The sequence below is a fragment of the Corythoichthys intestinalis genome, chromosome 15, assembly GCF_030265065.1.
Source record: "Corythoichthys intestinalis isolate RoL2023-P3 chromosome 15, ASM3026506v1, whole genome shotgun sequence".
In the NCBI taxonomy this organism is placed as follows: Eukaryota; Metazoa; Chordata; class Actinopteri; order Syngnathiformes; family Syngnathidae; genus Corythoichthys; species Corythoichthys intestinalis.
Window position 1 is genome coordinate 42,446,366 of NC_080409.1, and position 22,704 is coordinate 42,469,069.

A 22,704-nucleotide genomic window follows, 5' to 3' on the forward strand; every position below is an offset into this window, starting at 1 on the left:
ACTTAATAAAAGGGGGGTTAAATTCCCTGGATAATCATTGTAAAACATTTAGCTTCAACTGTGCGGAGTGAAACAAAACACGCTTATTCTTCTTCCCTCCCAGCGGTTTTCGTTCCAAAATTGTAGCGATGAGTTCATGGGAAACTCACTCGGAGGTTACCTGCGCCCCTGCTCGGCAATGGAAAAAAGTAAAGGATTACAGCCACAAGAATGTTTTTGCAGTTAGTTGAAATATTGCTAACCTTGTCAAATGTCATTTTGAATAAGAAAGCAAACATATTTTAATCACGCGTTTAAAGGCAGTCCATTTCAAACTGCGACTCCAGGGAAAAGAGGTCAGCTAATTGCGACGTTTGATGTCATGTTTGGTCTCCCTCCACCGTTTTGATGCGACTGCCTGGAAGCATGCTAGCGCTCTACGCTGTGTCTGTTTCTCACACACACGCATGAACACTTCATCACATGCATTCTAATTAGAAAACGCGTGCAGGTCCAAAGTTCCGAATTCTCTAAACCTCAGCGTATTTTGTTTAACTCATTGTCAGACTCCTCCCTGTCGCTTTGAACTCAGTAACTCAGTAATTACCATAAACATTTGGGTATGCTTTTGCATGTCACTGCATGTTATTTACTCAACATTATTTGGTCAGTTTTAGCCATGGTCCATCGTTCAAAATTCCATTATACTTTCTCATCTACTATTTAGATTTGGATTGACAAAATAGCACCAGTTTTTGTGCAATGCTGATATTTTCCACATACCGTAATTTCTGGACTATAAGGCGTACCTGACTATAAGCCGCCAGCCACCAAATTTAACATGAAAACGGCATTTGTTCATAGATAAGCCGCACTGGACTATAAGCCGCAGTTGTCCTCATTGTATGATGGGATATTTACACCAAAAGATATTAACTGGTAACACTTTATTTGACAAAGGCATTATAAGACTGTCATGAAACCAAATGAACCACCATGAAGCTTTGAACCAATTGGCTGCAAAGCCTTATTGTTTCAAAAATCTTCATTTGGCCATCACTGCTCCCTTGGGGGAGACAATAAACCTCTGCTGCCACCTGCTGTCAACACTGTTGTCATCCAACATTCCTCCTAGCATGCATTGCGGCACTACAGATGTAAACAGCAATCAAAATTCATGTTCTGTGCTAATTATTTCTTCAGTTACTGTTCCAGTTGTTTCATTAATTGCTAGCTATTGTATTTGGTAACATTTTCTTGGATATTGGTGCCATAATACTGTCATAATTATTACATGACACTGTCATAAGCATTATTGAATGCTTATAATAGATGTTGGTTAGTGTCATCCAGCAAACTATCTCACTTTTGAATGGATGTAAAAGATCTGAGCTGAACATAAATGGAGTTAGTGACATAATATGCCACATGACACATATTGACATCTGTCATAAGCATTCAGTAATGCCCATTATAGTGTCATGTCATAATTATGACATTCTTATGACAGTCTTATGATGCCGCTGTCAAATAAAGTTTTACCTATTAACGAAAATAAATCATCAAATAAGCCGCACTGGACTATAAGCCGCAGGATTCAAAATGAGGGAAAAAAGTAGCGGCTTATAGTCCGAAAATTAGGGTAACAATTTCCTTTGTGGCTGAAATGAAAAGTACCCGATCACATCTAGTCGTCTGTTCTTTAACTTTAAATAAATTAGTAGATTAAATAAATTTCGTCATTTTAACAAAAAGTTCCAATCTCTAAAAAAAGCATGGAACATTCTGGAAAAGTGTATCATATAATAATAATAATAAACCTTGTATAAGCAAACTACGTCCTCTCCCGTCAACAGGTTTGACGTACTTCCAAAATGTCTGTTTCTCTTATAATTGTTGTGTTAACAGTCGCAAAGCTGGAAATAAGGGCGTATACGTTGTAAATGATGTTTGACAAGGTGGGGTTCGGTTTTGTTGTGGCTTGTCTTTAGTTATTACTCAAACTTCCTCAAGCCACAGATAAGGTCTGCTGGCGAACATACCAAGGTGAGCGCTAGCGCGGGGCCCCTTATCGCTGAGCATTGATTTAGGGCAAGAGCCCGGTGACAGAGGTCATTGTGCAGTAAAGCTATCCATCATCCACATTTGATTTCGGCTGAGACCTGTCTCCATGATGTCTGCATGTCGGGAGAGGTTTGGCCTGGTAGATGGTGTGATTTTGGCCATGTGTAAAAAACGGCATACAATTTTGCCCTGAGATACATGGAAAGTTCAAATGAACATTCTCCAAAATCACTGCTTTTCAGGGAAGCAAAATGACACCGTGTTTATTGCTCCATTAACATTGTATCAACAAACGGCATTTTCCGCATTTGAAATTGGTTAAGTTTCTTTTAGAAATAACTCGCACATATGGGCATTCGGGTTTCCTCATGGTATGATACAATTTGTGATACAAGGCTCATAATAATTATGACTGTCTCAAGAAGTATATTTATAAACCATTGTGATACAAAGTGTTGCGATATATCACCATATCGGATCAATCACATAGAAAAAAGTCGGCTGAAATATAATGAAAGCCATACATGAATTATAAGTACAATACTTGGATGCAATATACATAGCTAAACATCAACAGCTGTGTAAAGGCCATCGACAGCAGTATCCGTTGTTAAGGGTGCCATAGACTTCACCATCAGTTGACAAGACAGCTCTTACAGACAGTGCACCACGCCTTCCCGTAGGGGGCCAACCCAGGCAAAACGTTGAGTTGGCTTTCACTGTGATAAACTCAAACGCGCCGAATTTAGGTGGAAACAGGACAAAGGTTTCACTGCATACAAGCAGGCAGGAGTGTCTCAAGAGTGATTTGGTCAAGGATTTAAGGTAATTATCTTATTAAATAGCTCCATGCATGCGCTTTGAAACGTGAAAAAAAATCAATGGATAAAATTAGTGTCTAGTGTAATCTAAATTAGTGTAAACTTTCGCTTGTAAAACGCTATGAGGGGAAAAGTTTTCATTTGAAGTGCTTAAGTTATTAAGTGCAATTTTATTTTATTTTTCTTGAAAAAGACATTGTTGTCCTTTACTTAAAAGAGGCATGGTCTATTGAAGGGGTGTCCAAGCTTTTTGCAAAGGGGGCCAGATTTGGTGTGGTAAAAATGTGGGGGGCCGACCTTGGCTAACGTCCTTCACGTAGAACAATATATTTGAGACAATTTTAGCAAGCCATTCTGTGTGTCACATTTGCTTTATTTTTTTTTTTTCAATGAATAACTTCAACTTAATTTCAATCTCGGAACTAGTTTTTGTGCTGTTCTCTTTCGACTCTCGGGCTCTTGCGAAATACTGCTGCTGTGAAATTAAACTAGCTTCAAGTTTCTTCAATTTCTTGCTACGTATCTTCCCTGTAACCTTGTCGTACATGTCAGCGTGTCTTGTTTGGTAATATTGCCTCTCAGCGAACTCTTTAAAAACAGCGACTGTCTCAAATGAGGCAGACACAGTTGTTGCGTATTTTTATTTTAGTGAAGAAATAGTCCGATTTCCACCTATCCTTCAAGCGTCGGCCGTCACAGTCAACTTTTTTTGTTGTTGATTGTTGCCATTTTAGAAAATTGGGAGTAAAGGGTCACATGGGGTAATCTTGCTTGGAGTTCTGCTGCCTTTTAGTGGATAAATGAGGAGCAGCATTTAGTGTGTAAGCTTTAATTTATTATTATTATTAAGTCTGTGTGTGGGCCAGACGTTAATGATTTTATGACAGTGGCTGGGGGCCGGATGAAATTTGACCACGGGCCGCATTTGGACATGTCTGGTCTATTGTTTTTAGTTGTGACTTCTTAAAAAGTATTTTTGAATTTAAGAGTAAACATCGCTTTTAAATGGGTGTGCTTGATCTTAATATATACTGTATTCTCACTGTGTTATTGTAAAATTGTTTAAAAAAAAATTGGGGGGGCGCAATAATATCGCATACTGCAATAATTTATGAGATAAATTATCGCACCTAAAATTTGTTATCGCGACAGGCTTACATATAATACATGTTTTTGGATAATTATTTTGTTATTTACGGGGTATATGGGGTAATTAAAGGTTTAGTTCCGATATACACGGAAAATAAGGTTACATCGCCAGTTTAGGAACAGGACAAGTTCGTGAGCCGGGGACTACCTGTAATATAAAAGGTGTGCAGGCGATTGTGCGAGGTGTGCGTTTGTTTATTTAAAAATATATATTTTTAATTTCGAATCCCTAAGCACCATTAACAGAAAACTTGTTTTTCCTAAGCAGGGTGGTGATACAAATTGGTGCTCATCCAGATCAATAAGTAATCGGACCCAAAACTGACACACCCTTTTACGCTCTTTAACATTGGGACATGATTTATTGATAGTAAAGGGCAAGAAAATATTCAGGCATATTAAGCATGATGAAAAACTGCTGACTCCTCTAAGCTTGGATTCAAGTTTTGCAGATGTGTCTCATCATAAAGACGGGAGATGAGTTTCTCCCTTGTTGCGAGAGTATTTTCTTAGATGTCTAACGATGACTATTTATTGATGTTAAGGTAGTCCGTGGCCTTCATGCCTCGACTTTTACTTCCTTGGCTTAACTGCGCTATTTATTCTGGCATCAAACGCTTGGGCTCATACTTTCAGAAAACCAATAAGCCACACTGTTGATTTACGATTCAGATTATTTTTGGACATTTTCTCTTTAGCTGGAAGCCCTCTAACATTTATCGCAAGTGAACATATGTAAAGTCTTGAGGTGTAACATGTTTGTATAAAATCGAAGGATCGCTGAAAAACCTCGCTGGAGAACTTAAGCAGCTAATTACGCTTCATTCTGTAATCAAACCCATGTCAGCTTTTCGAGAATCTGGATTTGGGTGGTGGATTTCATTTATATACAAGGCAAGCTTAAACATTTTACGGTTCTCTATTCGTATTAAAGTTTCTACCCCCCTCAATCCCCTGTAGAATGTGTCATATCCCATTACACAAATTTCGATATGGTAAATTAGCCAGGCGAGTGCTTACGCTGTGAATATGTTTTCCACGCTGCGTGCAGAGGGGTGAGCTTCCTCGATGTTGCATTAGGTGGGGGGTTGGTTTGTCTCGAACTCCTTAAAAAGTTGTCTTGAATTTGCTCCCCTCGGAAGATGAGGTGTTTTTGCAATTCAAATATTTGCTCGTTCTCCGCGCCGCTGCAAAGCCGCCTTTGAAGCGTGTGAGTTCTATCAGGGCCAATGACAGCATGAGTGTGCAGCGTGACAGCGCAAGAGGCAGCGCCGCACTATTTCTAACCGCATATTTAAATAGCCAGGAAATCCGAAATCAAAAATGTATGCAAATGGCAGCGTGTTTTGTATGTGTTATATACACCAACACATACACACGCAGTTTAGAAGCTCGCATGTATTGAGATGGAGGCCTATAGATACATACTGTATTTAAAACCACTAATTGGAATTTCACATCTCTGGCAAATCCTTGGTTCATAAACTTTTCTAGGGGATGAATTTTTTACTTTTACTCAAAGCTACCTTCATCGTGACTTTTTAATAAATCTTTCACTGTAAGCCCTACTTAAAATTTGTAATATTGATTAAATTTCAATTAATATAATATTTATTTTTAACAATTATTCATTCACTTAATTCATTTTCCCATTGTCCTCATGAGGGTCACGGGGATGCTGGAGCCAATCACAGCTAACTATGGGCAGCAGGCAGGGTACACCCTGAATAGGTTGCTAGCCAATCGCAGGGCACAAGGAGACGAACAACCATTCGCGCATACACTCATACCTAAGGAAAATTTACAGTGTCTTATCAGCCTAGCATGCATGTTTTTAGGATGTGAGGGGAAACTAGAGTACCCAGAGAAAACCCACGCAAGCACGGAAAGAACATGCAAACTTCACACAGGAAGGCCGGAGCCTGGGTTTAACAATTACTGTCATTTTTTTTTTTTTTTTTTTCTAATTTAGTTCCTGTTGACTGTATTTCTTCAAATTTATTTTGTATAAATTAGTTATTCATCTTTGAAAAAGGTCAAACATTTTAAATTAATTTAAATGATAACACTTTACAATAAGGGTCCCTTAATTAACATTAGTAAATGCATTTTTAGACAGTAACTCGTGTTTAAATAACATGACAATAATTCATTTAATCCCTTATCTAACATGTATTAATATTTTAATTAACATGAGTTAATGCAATATTTAATACATTTTAAGACAATAATGTTTAAGTAACATTACAATTATTAATATAATTGTTTATCTAACATTTATTAATATATTAATTAACATGAGTTAATGCATTAGTTAATGCATTCGTTACTGCATAACCAGGCAGTAACTAATAGTCTGGTAAAATTAAAAATAGATATAGGCCTATATAGGGTCAGGGTTTAGGGTAAGGGTTTGTTAGCTTAAGCATTTACAATTTCTTAGTTAAGGGACACGTTTGCTACACTTTACAATATGGGTCCAAAAAGCATTCAGTAATGGTTAATAAAGGTTAAGAGGTGGGAACTTAAGCATTTATAATTTCTTAGTTAAGGGATACGTGTGCTACACTTTACAATAAGGGTCCAAAAAACATTCAGTAATTGTTAATTAAGGTTAAGTAATAGTTAACGTTAAGTATTACTTAACCTTAATTAACCCACATGTGTCCCTTAACTAAGAAATTATAAATGCTACGTTAACAAAGCCTAACCAGAAACCCTAACCCTATATAGGCCTATATTTTTTATTTTATTTTACCAAACCTTTAGTTACTGTCTGGTTATGCATTAACTAATGCATTAGCTAATGCATGAACTCATGTTAATTAATATATTAATAAATGTTAGATAAGCAATTATATTAATTATTGTAATGTTACTTAAACATTAGTTATTGTCTAAAAACGCATTAACGTTAATTAGGGGACCCTTATTGTAAAGTGTTACCATTTAAATTAAATTAAAAACTGTGGAAATTTTGCACTGTTGGCCAGGGTATTGCGTTTAGCACCTAATTCCTGTAAAAAAATAATGAATGAATGAAGCCACTTAAAAATAGGCACATTTTCATTCGCTGTGTTCTCAGTGCTTATGGGTCTGCTTTAGACATGTGCCGGTATGATATTCTTACAGTATGATAACGTTATGCCAAAATATCACGGTTTCACGGTATCACGGTATTGCTCTAAAATGTGTTACTTTGAGATATCTAGGGGGAAAAAATTCCATTGAACAAGATTTTTATTTTTCAACACATATTAGCAAATTGGAACATAAGTATAATATTAAGTTAAAAAAATAATAATAGTAAAAAAATATTCAAAAATAAAATAAATGCAGTCCTATAGGTAAGCCTAAACCCACAGCCACAGCTCAACATTTTTACCATCAGAACAAAAATAATTGAATTATTTTCCATAAAAAGCACGTGTGTATGACTCGTATCTTTTTTACATTATACACACACTCTGAATTTTCAGCACACAGTTTCCAGAGAGAAAAAAACACGTTTTACCACTGCAGGACACACTAAACACGCTGGAGTTAACTGGTGTAGCTGGTGGGAAACATTCATGACGGTGTTTACTAGAGGTGGGAATCTTTGGGCACCTAACAATTCGATTACGATTACGATTCAGTGGCTACAATTTGATCATAAAACGATAATTAATGCACCAACCCCTTCCCTTCCCCAGCTATTAGCTGCTTTTAATGTTTCGTACATTAGTTCCAAAATCATTCAAAATTGTCTCTGGCTAAAACAAACTACTATTTTAGTATCAAGTTAACAGTAAAAAACAGTAAATAAAATACTCAAGTCACCATTCTGTATCAGCAACTTTAAACTACATTCAATTAATTTAATGGTGTGATTCAACCGGTAACCGTTATTCCATAATTTCCCTTCTGTTTACTTTCAACATGTGAAAGTTTTAAAACAGTTTCATCATTCAAAGATAGATTCAAGTCGAGATTTTGCCAATTTAGGAGCATTTTAGATAAAAAGTTAATTAGGTTTGCTACAACTAAGCCTTCCAGAGAAGTCTACTGCTTACTAACGCCAATTAGTTTGTCATTTCGCATCTAGTTCTCTATACATGTTCTAATGCCGCCGTCGTCTGTCATTTCACATCTAGTTCTACATATAGTGATATCTACCGTAGCAATATTGTGGCCGTATGTTTGTAGCAACTAGCAACTGGGCGGTGCGAAATCATATTGATGGTATTTCCTCCTCGGCAGCAACCCTCGGCAAACATGTTTTACATGACTGTTGGCCCTCCTCTTCTAAGCCGGGGCCATCTATAACTTTTCTGTAGCCGAAGTATTCCCATACCAGCGATTTAGTTTTCTTCGATGGGGAAAATGGTTCAGGAGTTTCACCTACCCCAGCCATCGTGTAGCACAGCTTACTCATTGACACTGAGCAACAACCGGTGGGAAAGAGGTTGAGCCTTGCAGATGCAAGTCAGGGATTTCCCCATGCATTTTTTGGGACATAAAAAAATAGCTAATACCTTAGGGACGGTATGACAGAATTTTTTACGGTTTTGAAACCTTGACGCTTTCATACCACGGTATACCTTGAAATCGGCACGTCTTGTCTGTTACAAAAAGCACACTCAATCACATTTTCATAAGGGTTCTGCAGATTGGCTTGACTTGAAAAGAATTTCAAAAATATCGAAAAGAAAATTGGTTTAAAAAAAAAAAAAAAGGATTTATAGGGCAATATATACTGTACGTGTATGGGGGCGGCGGGAGGGTATGTGTGTGAAAAATCTCTGGTTCGTGTGGAACAGCATTATATACCACAGGTATTCAAAGACATCGAGACTAAGCGCTCAAAATAGAATAGCCTTACGGTAAAAAGAATAATTAATTGAATTGTCATCTGTACGAGCACCCATTGCTCCTTCTGCACCCTATAATTCCAAACTCTTTTTTTCCCCCTCTTCCCCTTGCCACACCCCCCTCAACAGCAATTAATCTCATTTTTAGTCCAATTTCCAGCCCTCTGCTGGAGTCAAAGTGATTCCACTGTTTTGTTCCTATTTGGCTTGGTTCCTCTGCATAGTCATTAAGGGCCCAATTAATGTCACCCTTTAGCTGAAGAGTGCTCATTTTTATTGGGGAGCTGACAGTCACTGCTATGAGTGCTGCAGTGTAATATGCATTAATTGCCCCGTAACACTGGTAATTACCAGTTCTTCAAGCTTCTCAGTAAACTGTCATGCCCAGACACGACTGCTTGGAAATAGATTACTCATTAGGGGGAACCTGCCCTGTTTTCCAATGGGGGCTTGTCGGGTTGGCATGAAGACGAAATAAATCTGGTGCTTGAACAAATAGTTGCCAAGAGCAATTTCCTATTACAACTTCCCAGTGATGCTTCTTGTCTTTCTTTTTTTTTGTACGTTATCATATTTTTGTTGCATTGCTGGCGTCATTTAAGGTCAATTCCTTCCTTACAGCACTTATTGGCAAGTTAATTTTAAGGTTGACCTTTCACCAAGTGATTGAATCAATAATACAATAATAAAAAGTAGGGGTGTGACAAAATATCGAAATGGTGATATATCGTGAAACTTTGGATCCCAAAAGGTTATCTTTATGCTCCTGCCAAGAATCAAGATATCGTTTTAAAAAGATGTCAATGTTGTTATCAAAATCTTCCACCATAATGCAACCACTAGCAAAAAGTATGCAATCACCTATCTCCGACAAGCACTCACTCAGACATTTTATCATGTAGAACAGATAAAAACCTAGAAAAAATAATGAATTAGTTCAAAAGTGCATCTCTTTAGCATTCAGGAACACTAAAAGAAATGCATAAGAAATATTGTGGTGGTCAGTAAATGTTAATTTTATAGAGCAAGTGCAAGGAAATATATATGGAATCACTCCACTCTGAGGAAAAAAATATGGAATCATGAGAAACAAACAAAGAAATAACAATCAAAACACATCTCTAGCACCACCTCTGGCCTTTGTGACAGCTTGCAGTTGCTGAGGCATGGACTTGATGATTATTCTTCATCAATTTGATGCCAACTTTCTTTGATTGCAGTTGCCAGATGATCCATGCAGGTCAGAGCCCTGCTGTAGACCATTTTTTTCAATTTCTACCACAGGTTATCATTAGGGTTGGGATCTGGGCTATTTGCAGGCCATGACATTGACTGGATGAGTCTAGAGCTCTGTGGCATGATGCATTGTCATCTTGGAAAATGACAAACATATTTTCAATTGAAGGGATAGGAAATCTAAAATGTCAAAAATTTCAATGTAAACTTGTGCATTTATTGAAGATTTAACCACAGTGCCTTTGCCTGACATGCAGTCCCATATCATCAAGGACTGGGGGAATTTTGATGTCTGCTCTAGGCAATCATCTTTGTAAATCTCACTGGAACGGCACCAAACAAATGTTCCAGCATCAGCATTGGAAAAGGTGATGATGCTGGAACTTTTGTTTGGTGCTGTTCCAGTGAGACCTTAAATGGCCCAAAATTACCTAATTGCTTGGCATTGACTGCTACTGACAGCCATAGACGTCCAATCCGTTTGAAGTGGGAGGGATGGCAGCGAATGAACGAATGTTCATTCGCTGCCACCCTCCCAGTTCAAATGGATTGAATGTCTACTAGTGATAAACTCATTCCAATTCACACTAGACGCTTGTTTTTCTGTTAATTAGTTGTTTGTAAAATATCCTAGAATGATTTCCTGACCAATGTATCGATAATCGTTGTATCGCCATTAGAGGTGTGCGAAATTTCCGATTCTTAGATTATTCGCAACTCGGCCGTGAAAGATTTGAGAACGATTCACAAACATCCAAATTCCGATTATTGAAATACCTCAAGTAAAGCGGAAGTGAAACACACTCTTCGGGACGCAATGAGGAACGGAGCGAGAGTAGCTAAACATCATGCTTGTCATTACCCGGCCCCTCGGGTAATGCCAATGCTCAACTCACGGCTCTAGCTCAACTCATGCCGCGAGATAAAAAAACAACAACATACCTGACTGCTGCAGACAGCTGCTACAAAGTACGTCCACATAATGGTACGGTAGATATCATATTTATATAGGACTAGATGCATAAAAGACTCGGTGGCGTTAGCAGCATATGTACAAAAAGCTAGATGCAGGCGTTAGTAAACGGCCGCCATCTTAAAGCAGTAGACTTCCCTACAAGGCTGTTGTAGCGAACCTTCCAAGCGAGCCTAATTGACTTTTTATCTAAAATACTCCTAAATGGGTAAAATATCGACTTGAATCTATCTTTAAAATAGTTTTAAAACTTTCACATGTCGAAAGTAGACAAAAGGGAAATTATGAAATAACGAGAGCAATTTTAACAACTTTAACGGTTGGTTCACAACCTTAAATTAATTGAATGTTAATTTATTTATTTAAGCCTGCGAGGCTTTTTTTTTTTTTTTACAGTTTTTGTGACTAATGTACAAAACATTAAAAGCAGCTAATGGGGGGGGGCTAATCAATAATCAATTTATCATCGAATCGTAGCCTCTAAATCGTAATCGAATCGTTAGGTTCCCAAAGATTCCCACCTCTAATCACCATATCGTCAGATCATCGTTATCGTGAGCTTTGTATCGCAAATCATATCGTATCGTGTGGTACCAAGAGGATCCCACTCCTCATAAATACATTAGCAGAAAAACATGTTTATGATACCTCAAAAGGGTAAAATATTGAATACATTATGTTAATCTATCAATGAACTAAAAAAAACTAAAACATGGTGTAATAAAGCATGATTTGTGAAATTCTTAAGGTCTCTGAAAGCGTTTAAAACTCGTTTTCATTTCTCTTGGCTGAGAGTATTTCATGTTAATAATACAATAGTCTCTACTAGAGATGTTACTGATTTTACTGATGTTACTGTGATTTTACTGAATGGTGAAACACAGCACAAGCAGCATATTGGTAGTTCAAAACATTACCATAAACTGACAATATTTATGGTAATAATTAGAGATGTCCAGATCGATCGGGATGGATCGTGTCCGATCATGTCATTTTCAAAGTATCGGAATTGGCAAAAAAATATCAGCCTTTTTTTAATATATATACGTATATTTTTTTTAATTTAATCGTTTTCTAATTGTATTTAACGTTACAAACATAATATGTTACACTCATCCAGAGGCTTTAGTTTAGGCCTAAGGTAGGGTTATCAAATTTATCCCGATAACGGCGGTAATAATTTTTTTAAAAAATTTATAGCGTTAAAATATTTAACGCACTTAATGCATGCGCTGCACGACCCACCCACGCATTGTCGCGCTCAATCTGTAATGGCGCCGTTTTACCTTTATAGAGAGATAAAAGGCAGTGTAAAATGAGTAGAGTGAATTTTGGCAGCCTTTGGAGCCTTATTTTAATTGGCTAACGCCTTACAATCCCTCTCCCTACAATATATCATGGGAAGCAATGTGGGGAAGCAAGGTAGCAATTGATCTTTTTCTTAACACCCAAAGTTATTACCCAATATATATACATATATATATATACCAATTGGTAGCACTAAGCACAGTCATGGTTGCACTTCCCATCATGCATTTGGGTTGAATGGCTGCAGTATCATTTACTGAAAGCTCAACAAATACACTAGATGGCAATATTTAGTCACAATATACAAAGTCACATTTATCCTTTAAGAATTACAAGTCTTTCTATCCGTGGATCCCTCTCACAGAAAGAATGTTAATAATGTAAATGCCATCTTGAGGATTTATTGTCATAATAAACAAATACAGTACTTATGTACTGTATGTTGAATGTATATATTCGGCCGAGTTTTATTCATTTTTTTCTTAATGCATTGCCAAAATTTATATGATCGGGAAAAATGATCGGGAATGATTGGAATTGAACCGGGAGAAAAAAAAAAAAGCAATCGGATCTGGAAATATCGGGATCGGCAGATACTCAAACTAAAACGATCGGATTGGGAGCAAAAGAACATGATCGGAACAACCCTAGTCTCTACTCTTCTGACATTGTCTTGTCTTCCTAAAGTTTAACTCAAATTATTGAGCTTTACGTCACATTAAAAAGTAAAACTCATTAATTGAGCACATATTTGGCTATTGGAAATTGATAGTATCGTGTTTGATGTTGGTGCCTCGACACTGTACCACATGAAATAAGGATGACATCCAAAAATTAGTCCAAGGTTGCTTTGAATGCCCAATGAAACTTCTAAAGACTGAACTGAAAATGTCAGCACTGCTTGATGTAGCGCCATTTTAGAACCATTGGATATGAAATATCGGCGGCGTAGACGCTGGGTCCTTGTTCAAATATTGATGCGAAGCCCGCTTGGGTCTCGTGTTTGTAAAATTGTTCTTTTCAAGATTAGCTCGTGCCAAAACGTGTCAGCCATTTGGTGCCTAAAGAAATGTGTGTCGATGGAACAATCTGAGCACAAAAGCTGATTGGGTGTCACCTTTGCACTGCGATAAGATAATATGAAGGGGAGACCAAATCAAACAATGTTAGTGGTGTCACACGTCCTCTCGCTGTTAAGGCGTTGCCCTGTTTAGTCACGCTAGAAACAATATTTAGATTTCACCACAGCTTTGTAAAAGTGTGCACTGGGCCGATCCCTTTCTTTCTCTTTTTTCCGACCCCCAAAAGCACTTATGTGTCATTACCCATTTACCATAGCGAGGACAAGAACCGAATGTGAAGACCAGGAAAAAGCGTCCACCACCCACAAACCCACACACACACCAGCTGAAAACACGGCACACGCGTACAGTGGCACACACACTGAGGTGCTGCTTTTGTTTTATCTCCCTTATAGCACCTGCTTCAGGCAATCTGCTCCCACTCGTCTCAAATGAATTTTGTCACGGCCTTTCAGATTCTCAGCCGGCAATGTGCTAATGAAAGGAGATGGCGCAATTTGAAGTGACCAGGTAACAGCCAGCAGTGCACAGCTGAGAGCAACACAAGGGAGGGGCCCTCTAGATGGGAACCACACACACACATGCCACAGCTTCTTGAAACAAAAGACAAGTCAAGCGTCTGCTGATATACCCATTACCCTTCTCATTAATACCCTATAGACCCCGCGGTGTGTACGCCTGTGCATTTGTGCGTGTGTTTATCTGTTTGTATTGCTCGAGCACTTATCGAATTGTTTATGACAGCCCTAATTGGGCTAATTGAAGACATTCAGATTACCTGTCAACTGTGTGTGTGTCCAGACTCGCTATCTGTCTGACAACTCCTGACAAGTGAGGGACCCTGTAGCAGCCGTCACGTTGGAGCGTTCCCGGGCTGTAATGGGGACAATAAGGACCACTCTAATTTTGACGTGAACAGCCTTTTGGGTGTGTGGTTGTTTTTTAAGTATTGCATTGAGTTGTGGTGTCCATGCTCAGCACAGCTAATGGACTACCTTATGGCCATCTGACAACGCAGTGAGAGTCCTAGTAAGGAAAAGTGGTGTTTAAGAACATGGAAGGGAAGGGGTTTGAAGTGACTGCCTCACAGATTGAGTTTAGGGCATTGACATGTGTGCGCGTCTGACCAGACCTCCATTCAATTATAGGAAATTTCTTAAAAGTTTACTGAAAATGTTCTTGTCAAATTCAATCTTTTTTACTTTGTCGTGTCACAATTTTTTTTTCAGTTTGTTGTGTCTGATTTTTTTTTTAATTAAATGCATTTAAGTATTTCTTTTGTGGTACCTCGACATACGATCGCTTTGATACACGATCTTTTCGACATCCGACGTAAAATTTGACTCGCCGTTTGTTTCTACATACGACATACTCGAAATACGACGACTAATGACAGTGTCGCAGTTTCTTTGTCTTCCCGCAAGACTGACACACTGTGGATTTTCTTGTGAGAGAAAGCAACATAGGTTCCAAGAATGTTAGTCCAGGTGGTCCAAAAAGGGAAAAGGTGATGCTTACCATTCAAATGAAGATGGAAATTATGGAAAAATATGAGCGTAGTTTGCGTGTCCGTGAACTGGCTCGAGAATACATAGTACATGGTCTACGATCTCTGCGGTCGTCTTCCGACCTCCGTTCGCCATTCTTTATAAGTTAACGTTAACGACAGTTATTATTATTAGCGATGTCCCGATCGATCGGGTCCAATCACGTCATTTTCAAAGTATCGGAATCGGCAAAAAAATATCGGCCATGCCTTTTTTTCATATATATATTTTTTTTTTTAATTAAATCGTTTTCTAATTGTATTTAACGTTACAGACATAATATGTTACACTCATCCAGAGTCTTAAGTTTAGGCTTAAGGTAGGATTATCAAATTTATCCCTATAACGGCGGTAATTAATTCTTTTTAAGAATGTATCACGTTAAAACGCAATTAATGCATGCGCTGCACAACCCACTCAGGCATTGTCGCGCTCAATCTGTAATGGCTCCGTTTTACCTACACAGAGAGATAAAAGGCAGCGTAAAATGAGTAGAATGGCTTTTGGCAGCCTTTGGAGCCTTTTTTTAATTGGCTAAAGCCTTACAATCCCTCTCCCTCCCTCGATTAGTAATATCATGGGAAGCAATGTGGGGAAGCAAGGTAGCAATTGATCTTTTTCTTAACACCTTATGTTATTTCCCAACGCAGAGAAGATATATAAATTGGTAGCACTACGCACAGTCATGGTTGCTAAAGGCGTGTTACATCCACCCATCATGCATTTGGGCATGGCCACAGTATCATTTACTGAAAGCTCAACAAATACACTAGATGGCAATATTTAGTCACAATATACAAAGTCACAAGTCTTTCTATCCGTGGATCCCTCTCACAGAAAGAATGTTTATAATGTAAATGCCATCTTGAGGATTTATTGTCATAATAAACAAATACAGTACTTGTATGTACGTACTGTATGTTGAATGTATATATTCGTCCGAGTTTTATTCATTTTTTTCTTAATGCATTGCCAAAATGTATATGATCGAGAAAAATTATCGGGAATGATTGGAATTGAATCGGGAGCAAAAAAAAGCAATCTAATCGGGAAATATCGGGATCAGCAGATACTCAAACTAAAACGATCGGGATCGGATCGGGAGCAAAAAAACATGATCGGAACAACCCTAATTATTATTGTAACATCGCCAAAGAACTCGCCAACTTGGTCAGGTTTTTAATCATTTCAGAACTTGTGCAAGACAACACGCCTACTGTCCACCGCAGCTGACACCCAACAACAAACATGAAAAGTCAAAGTAAAACTGTAATGCACTCTCTCTCACTCTGTCGTCAGCCAGGCGGTGAGTTCAGGTACATCACACAAAACAAATCTGCCAAATTAGAACCCAATTTGTTACATTGTTGCATGTGTATTATTATTATTATTATGTTATTATTCAGATTTTTATTCAGAATTTATATGTTTTGATCTGTGTAATTGCTATTTGCCAGGGGTCTCCAAACCGGTCCTTGAGGGCCGCTGTGGGTCCTGGTTTTTGCTCATACCGATCAAGCACAGACCTTTTAATCAATGTGGTTTCTAGTAAAACAAGCAGCACCTGACTACAATCAACTGATTACACTTATAAAACACCAGGTTGGTGAAAAGGCATAGTCTTGTTTTGTTGGAGTGAAATCCTGCACCCACTGTGGCCCTATGTGGAATAGTTTGGAGACCACTGCTGTTTGCAATAGTACCAGCAGTATTTATTAAGGATTTAGTGTAGGTTTTCGGGCTGTGGAACGAATTAATGGAATTATAATATGGTCTTATGGGAAAATCCTGCTCGACAGACGCCCATTTTGACTCACAAACAAGGTCCTTGAACAAATTAACTTCATATGCAGAGGCACCACTGTATTTGAATTACCGTATATTGTATTTTTGTCAGTCTACATGTCTAGATAGATAGATAGATAGATAGTCTACATTCTCTCTATATACTATTTATCTAACATACAGTATAATACTTCCTCTTTGAAATGAATAAAATTCATTCAGAAAAATAGCATCAGAACACCAACATGTGTTTTTAAACTTTCATTTAAAAAAATTACACTCAGCAGTATTGTTCTGTGTAGTCAAAACATTTGGTTTTTCCTCATAATATGCAAGCACAGAAAATGCAAGCAAAAAGACAACTACAGCCTATGTATTGTTGAACTTAGTTATTCGTCTGTGCAGTTCTTTGGAAGTATGCCATCAACTGATTCGGTATTGTCCTCCCAATGGAAATCAATATGGATTGATGGTTTTTATAAAGTTTTCTGGTGCCATCTATAGATGAACCCCCCCAACCGTACATCAAGTAGTGTTGCAATTATTTGTTTGAACAAATCATTCGTATCGTGATTTGTGGTTGCCGATTCAATTGAAGGTTTTTTTTTTTTTTTTTTTTTTTAAATCTGAATCCGAAATAATTTTGTGGCTTGAAATCAATTCTGAAAGTTTTTAGCCAAAATGTGAATCGGTTTGATTGTGAAATAAAGACCTGGAGTGGAAATTCCTGGAAAAGCATCCAGTTTTAACATACCGTAATTTCCCGAATATAAGGCGCACCCGTGTTATAACGCGCACCCCAAATTTACTTGTAAAATCTAGGGGAAATTATCGTACCTGTGTATAACACGCAGCACCAATAAATAGAAGAATACAAGAAAACAGAGAATCGTGTACAGATACAGGAATGTCATTTTACTGACTGGTGAAACACAGCACAAGCATAGCACATTGGTAGTTCAAAACATTACCGTAAACTGACAATATGCACGATAATAATATGATCTGAAAACCTCTCCAACTTACCAAAATCCTGGAGAAAACAAAACACATGTGACTTTTCTTTTAAAGGCTGCTGTATAACTTGATCGTTTCATCATGATGAATAAATGTTTCTTCCATGGATTGATACGGTAAAATAAAAGTGAGGACCGAATTCGGAAATCGGAACGAGCGCGTCGCTACTGTAACAAGAGGAACTATTGTTATTTGGGTTTGAGTTTCCCGATGGACAGATCTAGTTGACGGACACAGGAAGTCTGTGTTGTGTTGCGTTGCGTTTGTTATGGTCCGAGTTGATGAGTTGCAATAAATGTTGACTCAGATGAGTTCAAGAAACTAAATTCTGTGCTGAAGAGTGAAAAAAGCAGAATTTAACACAGACGAAATCATTCGACCAATCAGAGTGAAGTATTACGGAAACAAAATGGTGACGTCATGTACCGTAATGGTCGGCAACGGATCGGTACATACGTTTTGTTCAACACAACATGGCCTTGTCAATAAAATTTTTTTTTTAAATCGGTCTTTATATACAGTGTAAATAATGTATATATATATATTTTAGGGCTGTCAAAATTATCACGTTAACGGGCGGTAATTAATTTTTTAAATTAATCACGTTAAAAAATTTGACGCAATTAGCACACATGCCCCGCTCAGACAGATTTAAATGACAGTACAGTGAAATGCCCACTTGTTAATTGTGTTTTATGGAGTTTTGCCGCCCTCTGCTGGCGCTTGGGTTCGACTGATTTTATAGGCATCAGCACCCATGAGCATTGTGTACGTAATTATTGACATCAACAATGCCGGGCTACTAGTTTAATTTTTGGTTGAAAATTTTACAAATGTTATTAAAACGAAAACATTAAGAGGGGTTTTAATATAACATTTCTATAACTTTTACTAACATTTATCTTTTAAGAACTACAAGTATTTCTATCCATGGATCGCTTTAACAGAATGTTAATAATGTTAATGCCATCTTGTTGATTTATTGTTATAATAAACAAATACAGTATTTATGTACCGTATGTTGAATGTATATATCCATCTTGTGTCTTATCTTTCCATTCCAACAATAATTTACAGAAAAATATGGCATATTTTATAGATGGTTTGAATTGCGATTAATTACGATTAATTATTTTTTTAAGCTGGAATTAACTCGATTAAAAATTTTAATCGTTTGACAGCCCTAATATATTTCTGTCTCCATCCTTGTACCCGTGTATAATGCGCACCATGATTTTGCAAGTTGATTTTTGGGGGGAAAAAGTGCGCGTTATATTCGGGAAATTACGGTAATTTTAGTACTTTACCTTTATCTAAAGGTACAATATTTTAAGTGTTATTTGAGGTCGAAAGACACTACTGTATATAAAGGATGCAGGAAAAAATAAGCAATAATGTCTTGCAAGAAACCATAATTCATCAATTATAACATTGAGAAAAATAAAAACAAAGCTTACCTGTGAGTCTTAACTTCGCCAGTTTAACCCTGCTAATGGCCGGACAATGATAGGCCCAAGACATATTTGCAAAATAACTAGTAAGTAAAATAAAGTAAGTAGATATATATTTCAATTTAAACACATTAGATAACATGTACTGATACCAAAAGAGAAATCAATATCAAATCCTAAGTGTTAGCATTGTGTCAAGTGTTGCAGACTCTTTATTTTATTAGGCTCAAAGAATGTGCTTTTGCATATATTTACCTATGCTTGCCATACCAATACACGCTGTCTTTCCTCTTCTATTTGGGCATTGTGTGGGGCTTTGCGGTGTCATCGCTATGACAGATCAACACTGTCAGCCCAAGAGATCCCCTGGTTTGTTTGCTCTTCTCCAAAAAGGGTTAAACTGTCAAGTTGACAACTCATAAGGCTCTTAGACTCTAGCCGTGTGTCTGTCTTTGACTCTCTCCCTTTTGCTACATGACTCCCCCTCCCTTTACCACCATCCACCTTCATCCCCAAACGAGTGAAAATCAATACCAGATTGCCTGAGGAGCACTGTTTGGTGTAGGCCTGACCCCTCAGTGTCCCCGGCACTGCTGCTTTCATTACACGTAGCCCACTATTTAACTTTTATCCCGATCCCTCGCCTAATTAGTTTCGATAAGCTCTGTCCTCCCCCCCACTACCCCCACCTTCTTTGGAAATTGTAAACACACAGACATTCTGCGGCCTTTGAGGGGACTTCTAGAGCTGGGAGTAATAAAGAGACAAATCCCAGCAGGCAATTCTTGAGCTGGGATTATTGTTTTGTTTGCGTAGCAAATTTTTTAAAACTACAACAAAATTAGATTTGCACCCTTAAATTTTGTGAAAACAAAAGGGTTGAACTGCCTTGCACAAACGCTGTGGTTGGTCTGGTCTCCACACACCTTCTGTCAGATTATAAAAGGGGAAAGACATGAATATTCGAGTGACTTTTCCTCTTAAATTCTCTTAAATTGTTCACTAATTCTAATTAACTATTAAAATCTCTTGATAAAACAACAGATGCATTAAATTCCTACAACAAACTTTCTTTAAATATTGTTATAGGCCTAGGCCCGCTCCTAGTGATTCTTAATGATGTACTAAATTTGACTTTAGTGGCTTTAAAATTTTATGAATTAATTCGGTTACATGTAAAAAAATCTGTAACAGGTTTTGTTTGTTTGTTTGTTTTTAATGTACCACCCACATGTTCAGGTACCGCTATTGCACTGGGTGGACCATCTACTGACAAGCCCCAACGACATGTTGCACCCCCTTCGCTTCTCCACCCCCCGGGGCTAAAATTACCCTCGGGAATGTAAACAGAGTGCAGAGTAAGCACACAGATTTCCACGCACCCCTCACCCCTCCACTCAGGCCGTGTCCATCCCCAATCTTGCCCCTCAAACCGGGACAGTTCGGAATCAGAGGCCAAGGTTGCCTGCCCCGGGTGGCGTAACCCACTAATAGCCAGTTTGTTTTGCATCGGTCTGCCATTCAAATAAAAACATGAAATGTATGTATTTCTTCATCCTCCTTTGCATGTCCCTCCCACAGACAGATGGGCATTCACACCACTTCATTAGGTGTGTGGAGTAGCTGCAAGCAGTGGAGTCTGGGTGAAGAAGTTTACTAGGCCGGGTGCTGACATGTTGATTTAGTGGCGGTAACACGACTGCACTTCCAAAGGTGCTGACTTGGATGAAAGCCAGGCCTCTTTTTTTCTCTTTCTCTCCCAGGGACACGTTAGAGGCCACACTCTAATTTTGGGACAGGAGGTCTTAGTTGTGGACTAAGAGGCCAGCAGGCCCTCCACAACAAACATTCACACCTGCTTTATCATGACAAATTTTCATTTGAGATTTTACTAAAGACCAAAAAAAATCATACATCATCTGGCAGACAAACAACAATAAGACCAGAACTCTTGGGAACTTTTGGGAGTTGAGACCAAGTGGGGTCTCGAGTATTAAAACACTGGGAGGTTGCGCTAGACATTTTCGTTGTCTGTCATTTTGACTGACAGGGTCATAAAAATCCGGTCATAATCTATTTTTACCCGTCACTTAAATTTTTTAAATGATAATGATGACATATTCAATAGTATTTAGTTTTCATTTATTTTTAATTAATGTTGTAACGCTTCCTTGGCGGCGAAAAATTAGACACGGAAGTTGTGGTATTTTTCTCCCTCTTTTTACTCTGCTTACCGCCAACACCACCAACAAAACAACAACTCCACCCCCAAAGAAAAAGAGGCAACTATATAGACCCCAATCACCAACGTCACACAATGATCTTAATTGTGGTTGTCAGCCCAAAATCTTCTAAATATATATTAAATGCATCTTACCAGATATAAAATGACTACTACATAGTCGGTGGTGATCGTTTGGTGCCCAGATTTCTTGTCGAATTACAGCAGTCCATCTCGCTCTCCACTTCGGGTCTCTCAGAATACGGTAGAACTTCAAGTCTCTCCGTCTATCTTCTCTGTTACTGCAACCAACCGCCACACACGCCCTCACCATTTTGATTATTAATGTTAACGAGCAGAAAAATACGCCGTAATAGGAGGCATGTACGTAGCGGTAATGTGTAAACACGACGAGCTGACGGACAAATGGCGGCTCCAGTCCGGGGGGGCTGAGTTGTGACGTTATGTGATTGGGGTCTATACACAGGCGGCAATCTAGTCCACCAATTGGATGACGCGCTGGCACACCGGGTGCACCAATAAGAACCTCGCGTTGATGTGTCAATCACGGTGCCGCCGCCAGACCCCGGTGACGCTACAATATTCTGACTGAATAGCCAACGACGTCATGCATTAAGAGACACAATAGCTAATTAATATGCTCACTCGCCACCCTGTGGTCTGGGGTGTGAATTGCAACCTGTCAAAATGACGGACGGACTTCAGTTTTTTCCGTCACCGTTTTTAAAAAACGGTCAAAGACGGAAAATATTCGGTTAACGCGCCCCCTGATACAGAGCTAGAATTCTGCTCAAAAAGTAGCGGGTATTTAAAGATAATCCAACAACAATTTGCCTTTCAGACCCCACGTATTGGTCAGCTTTCTTTCTAAAAGAAAGAAGAAAAAAGAAGTCCTGTGCTAAAGAGAAAAGCAATCACAATGACAAAGATTTTAACATGTATTTTACAATTAAAATGCCTCAATGAATCATTTTTTTCTTATGAACGGTTTTCAAAAGCTTTATTGGTGGATTTTCTCAAGTTAAAGCGCCACACAAAAATTAATATATTTAATTGTGTAAGCAGGATGTGTGTATTATTCTTGTTATTTAATTACAGGTGTTTTAGCTCATTTCATTTTTTTTAATTTAAATGGCCTATTATTTATTTTATTATATGTTTATATTTTACAAATGTGATGTAGTATTCATTTATATT

General features: G+C 38.1%; 1 protein-coding gene across 5 annotated transcripts in view; it reads left to right on the forward strand.

Annotated features, from left to right (window-relative positions):
- The window catches only part of cdin1 (CDAN1 interacting nuclease 1), a 152,707-nt gene that overhangs the window by 110,411 nt on the left and 19,592 nt on the right, over positions 1–22,704 (forward strand). Inside the window, exons 12-13 of one of the 5 annotated variants that reach the window (XR_009067177.1) lie at positions 13,861–13,975; positions 14,267–14,562. The exons of 2 other annotated variants lie outside the window; for them this stretch is intronic. Coding sequence is in view for 1 of the 3 variants with exons in the window: in XM_057859797.1 (XP_057715780.1) it covers positions 20,505–20,538 (34 nt within the window). In the remaining 2 variants the exon portion in view is untranslated. Of the gene's footprint in view, positions 1–13,860; positions 13,976–14,266; positions 14,563–20,504; positions 20,574–22,704 lie in introns of those variants that run through there. 2 more of the 5 variants (XR_009067176.1, XM_057859797.1) reach the window with 2 other exon arrangements.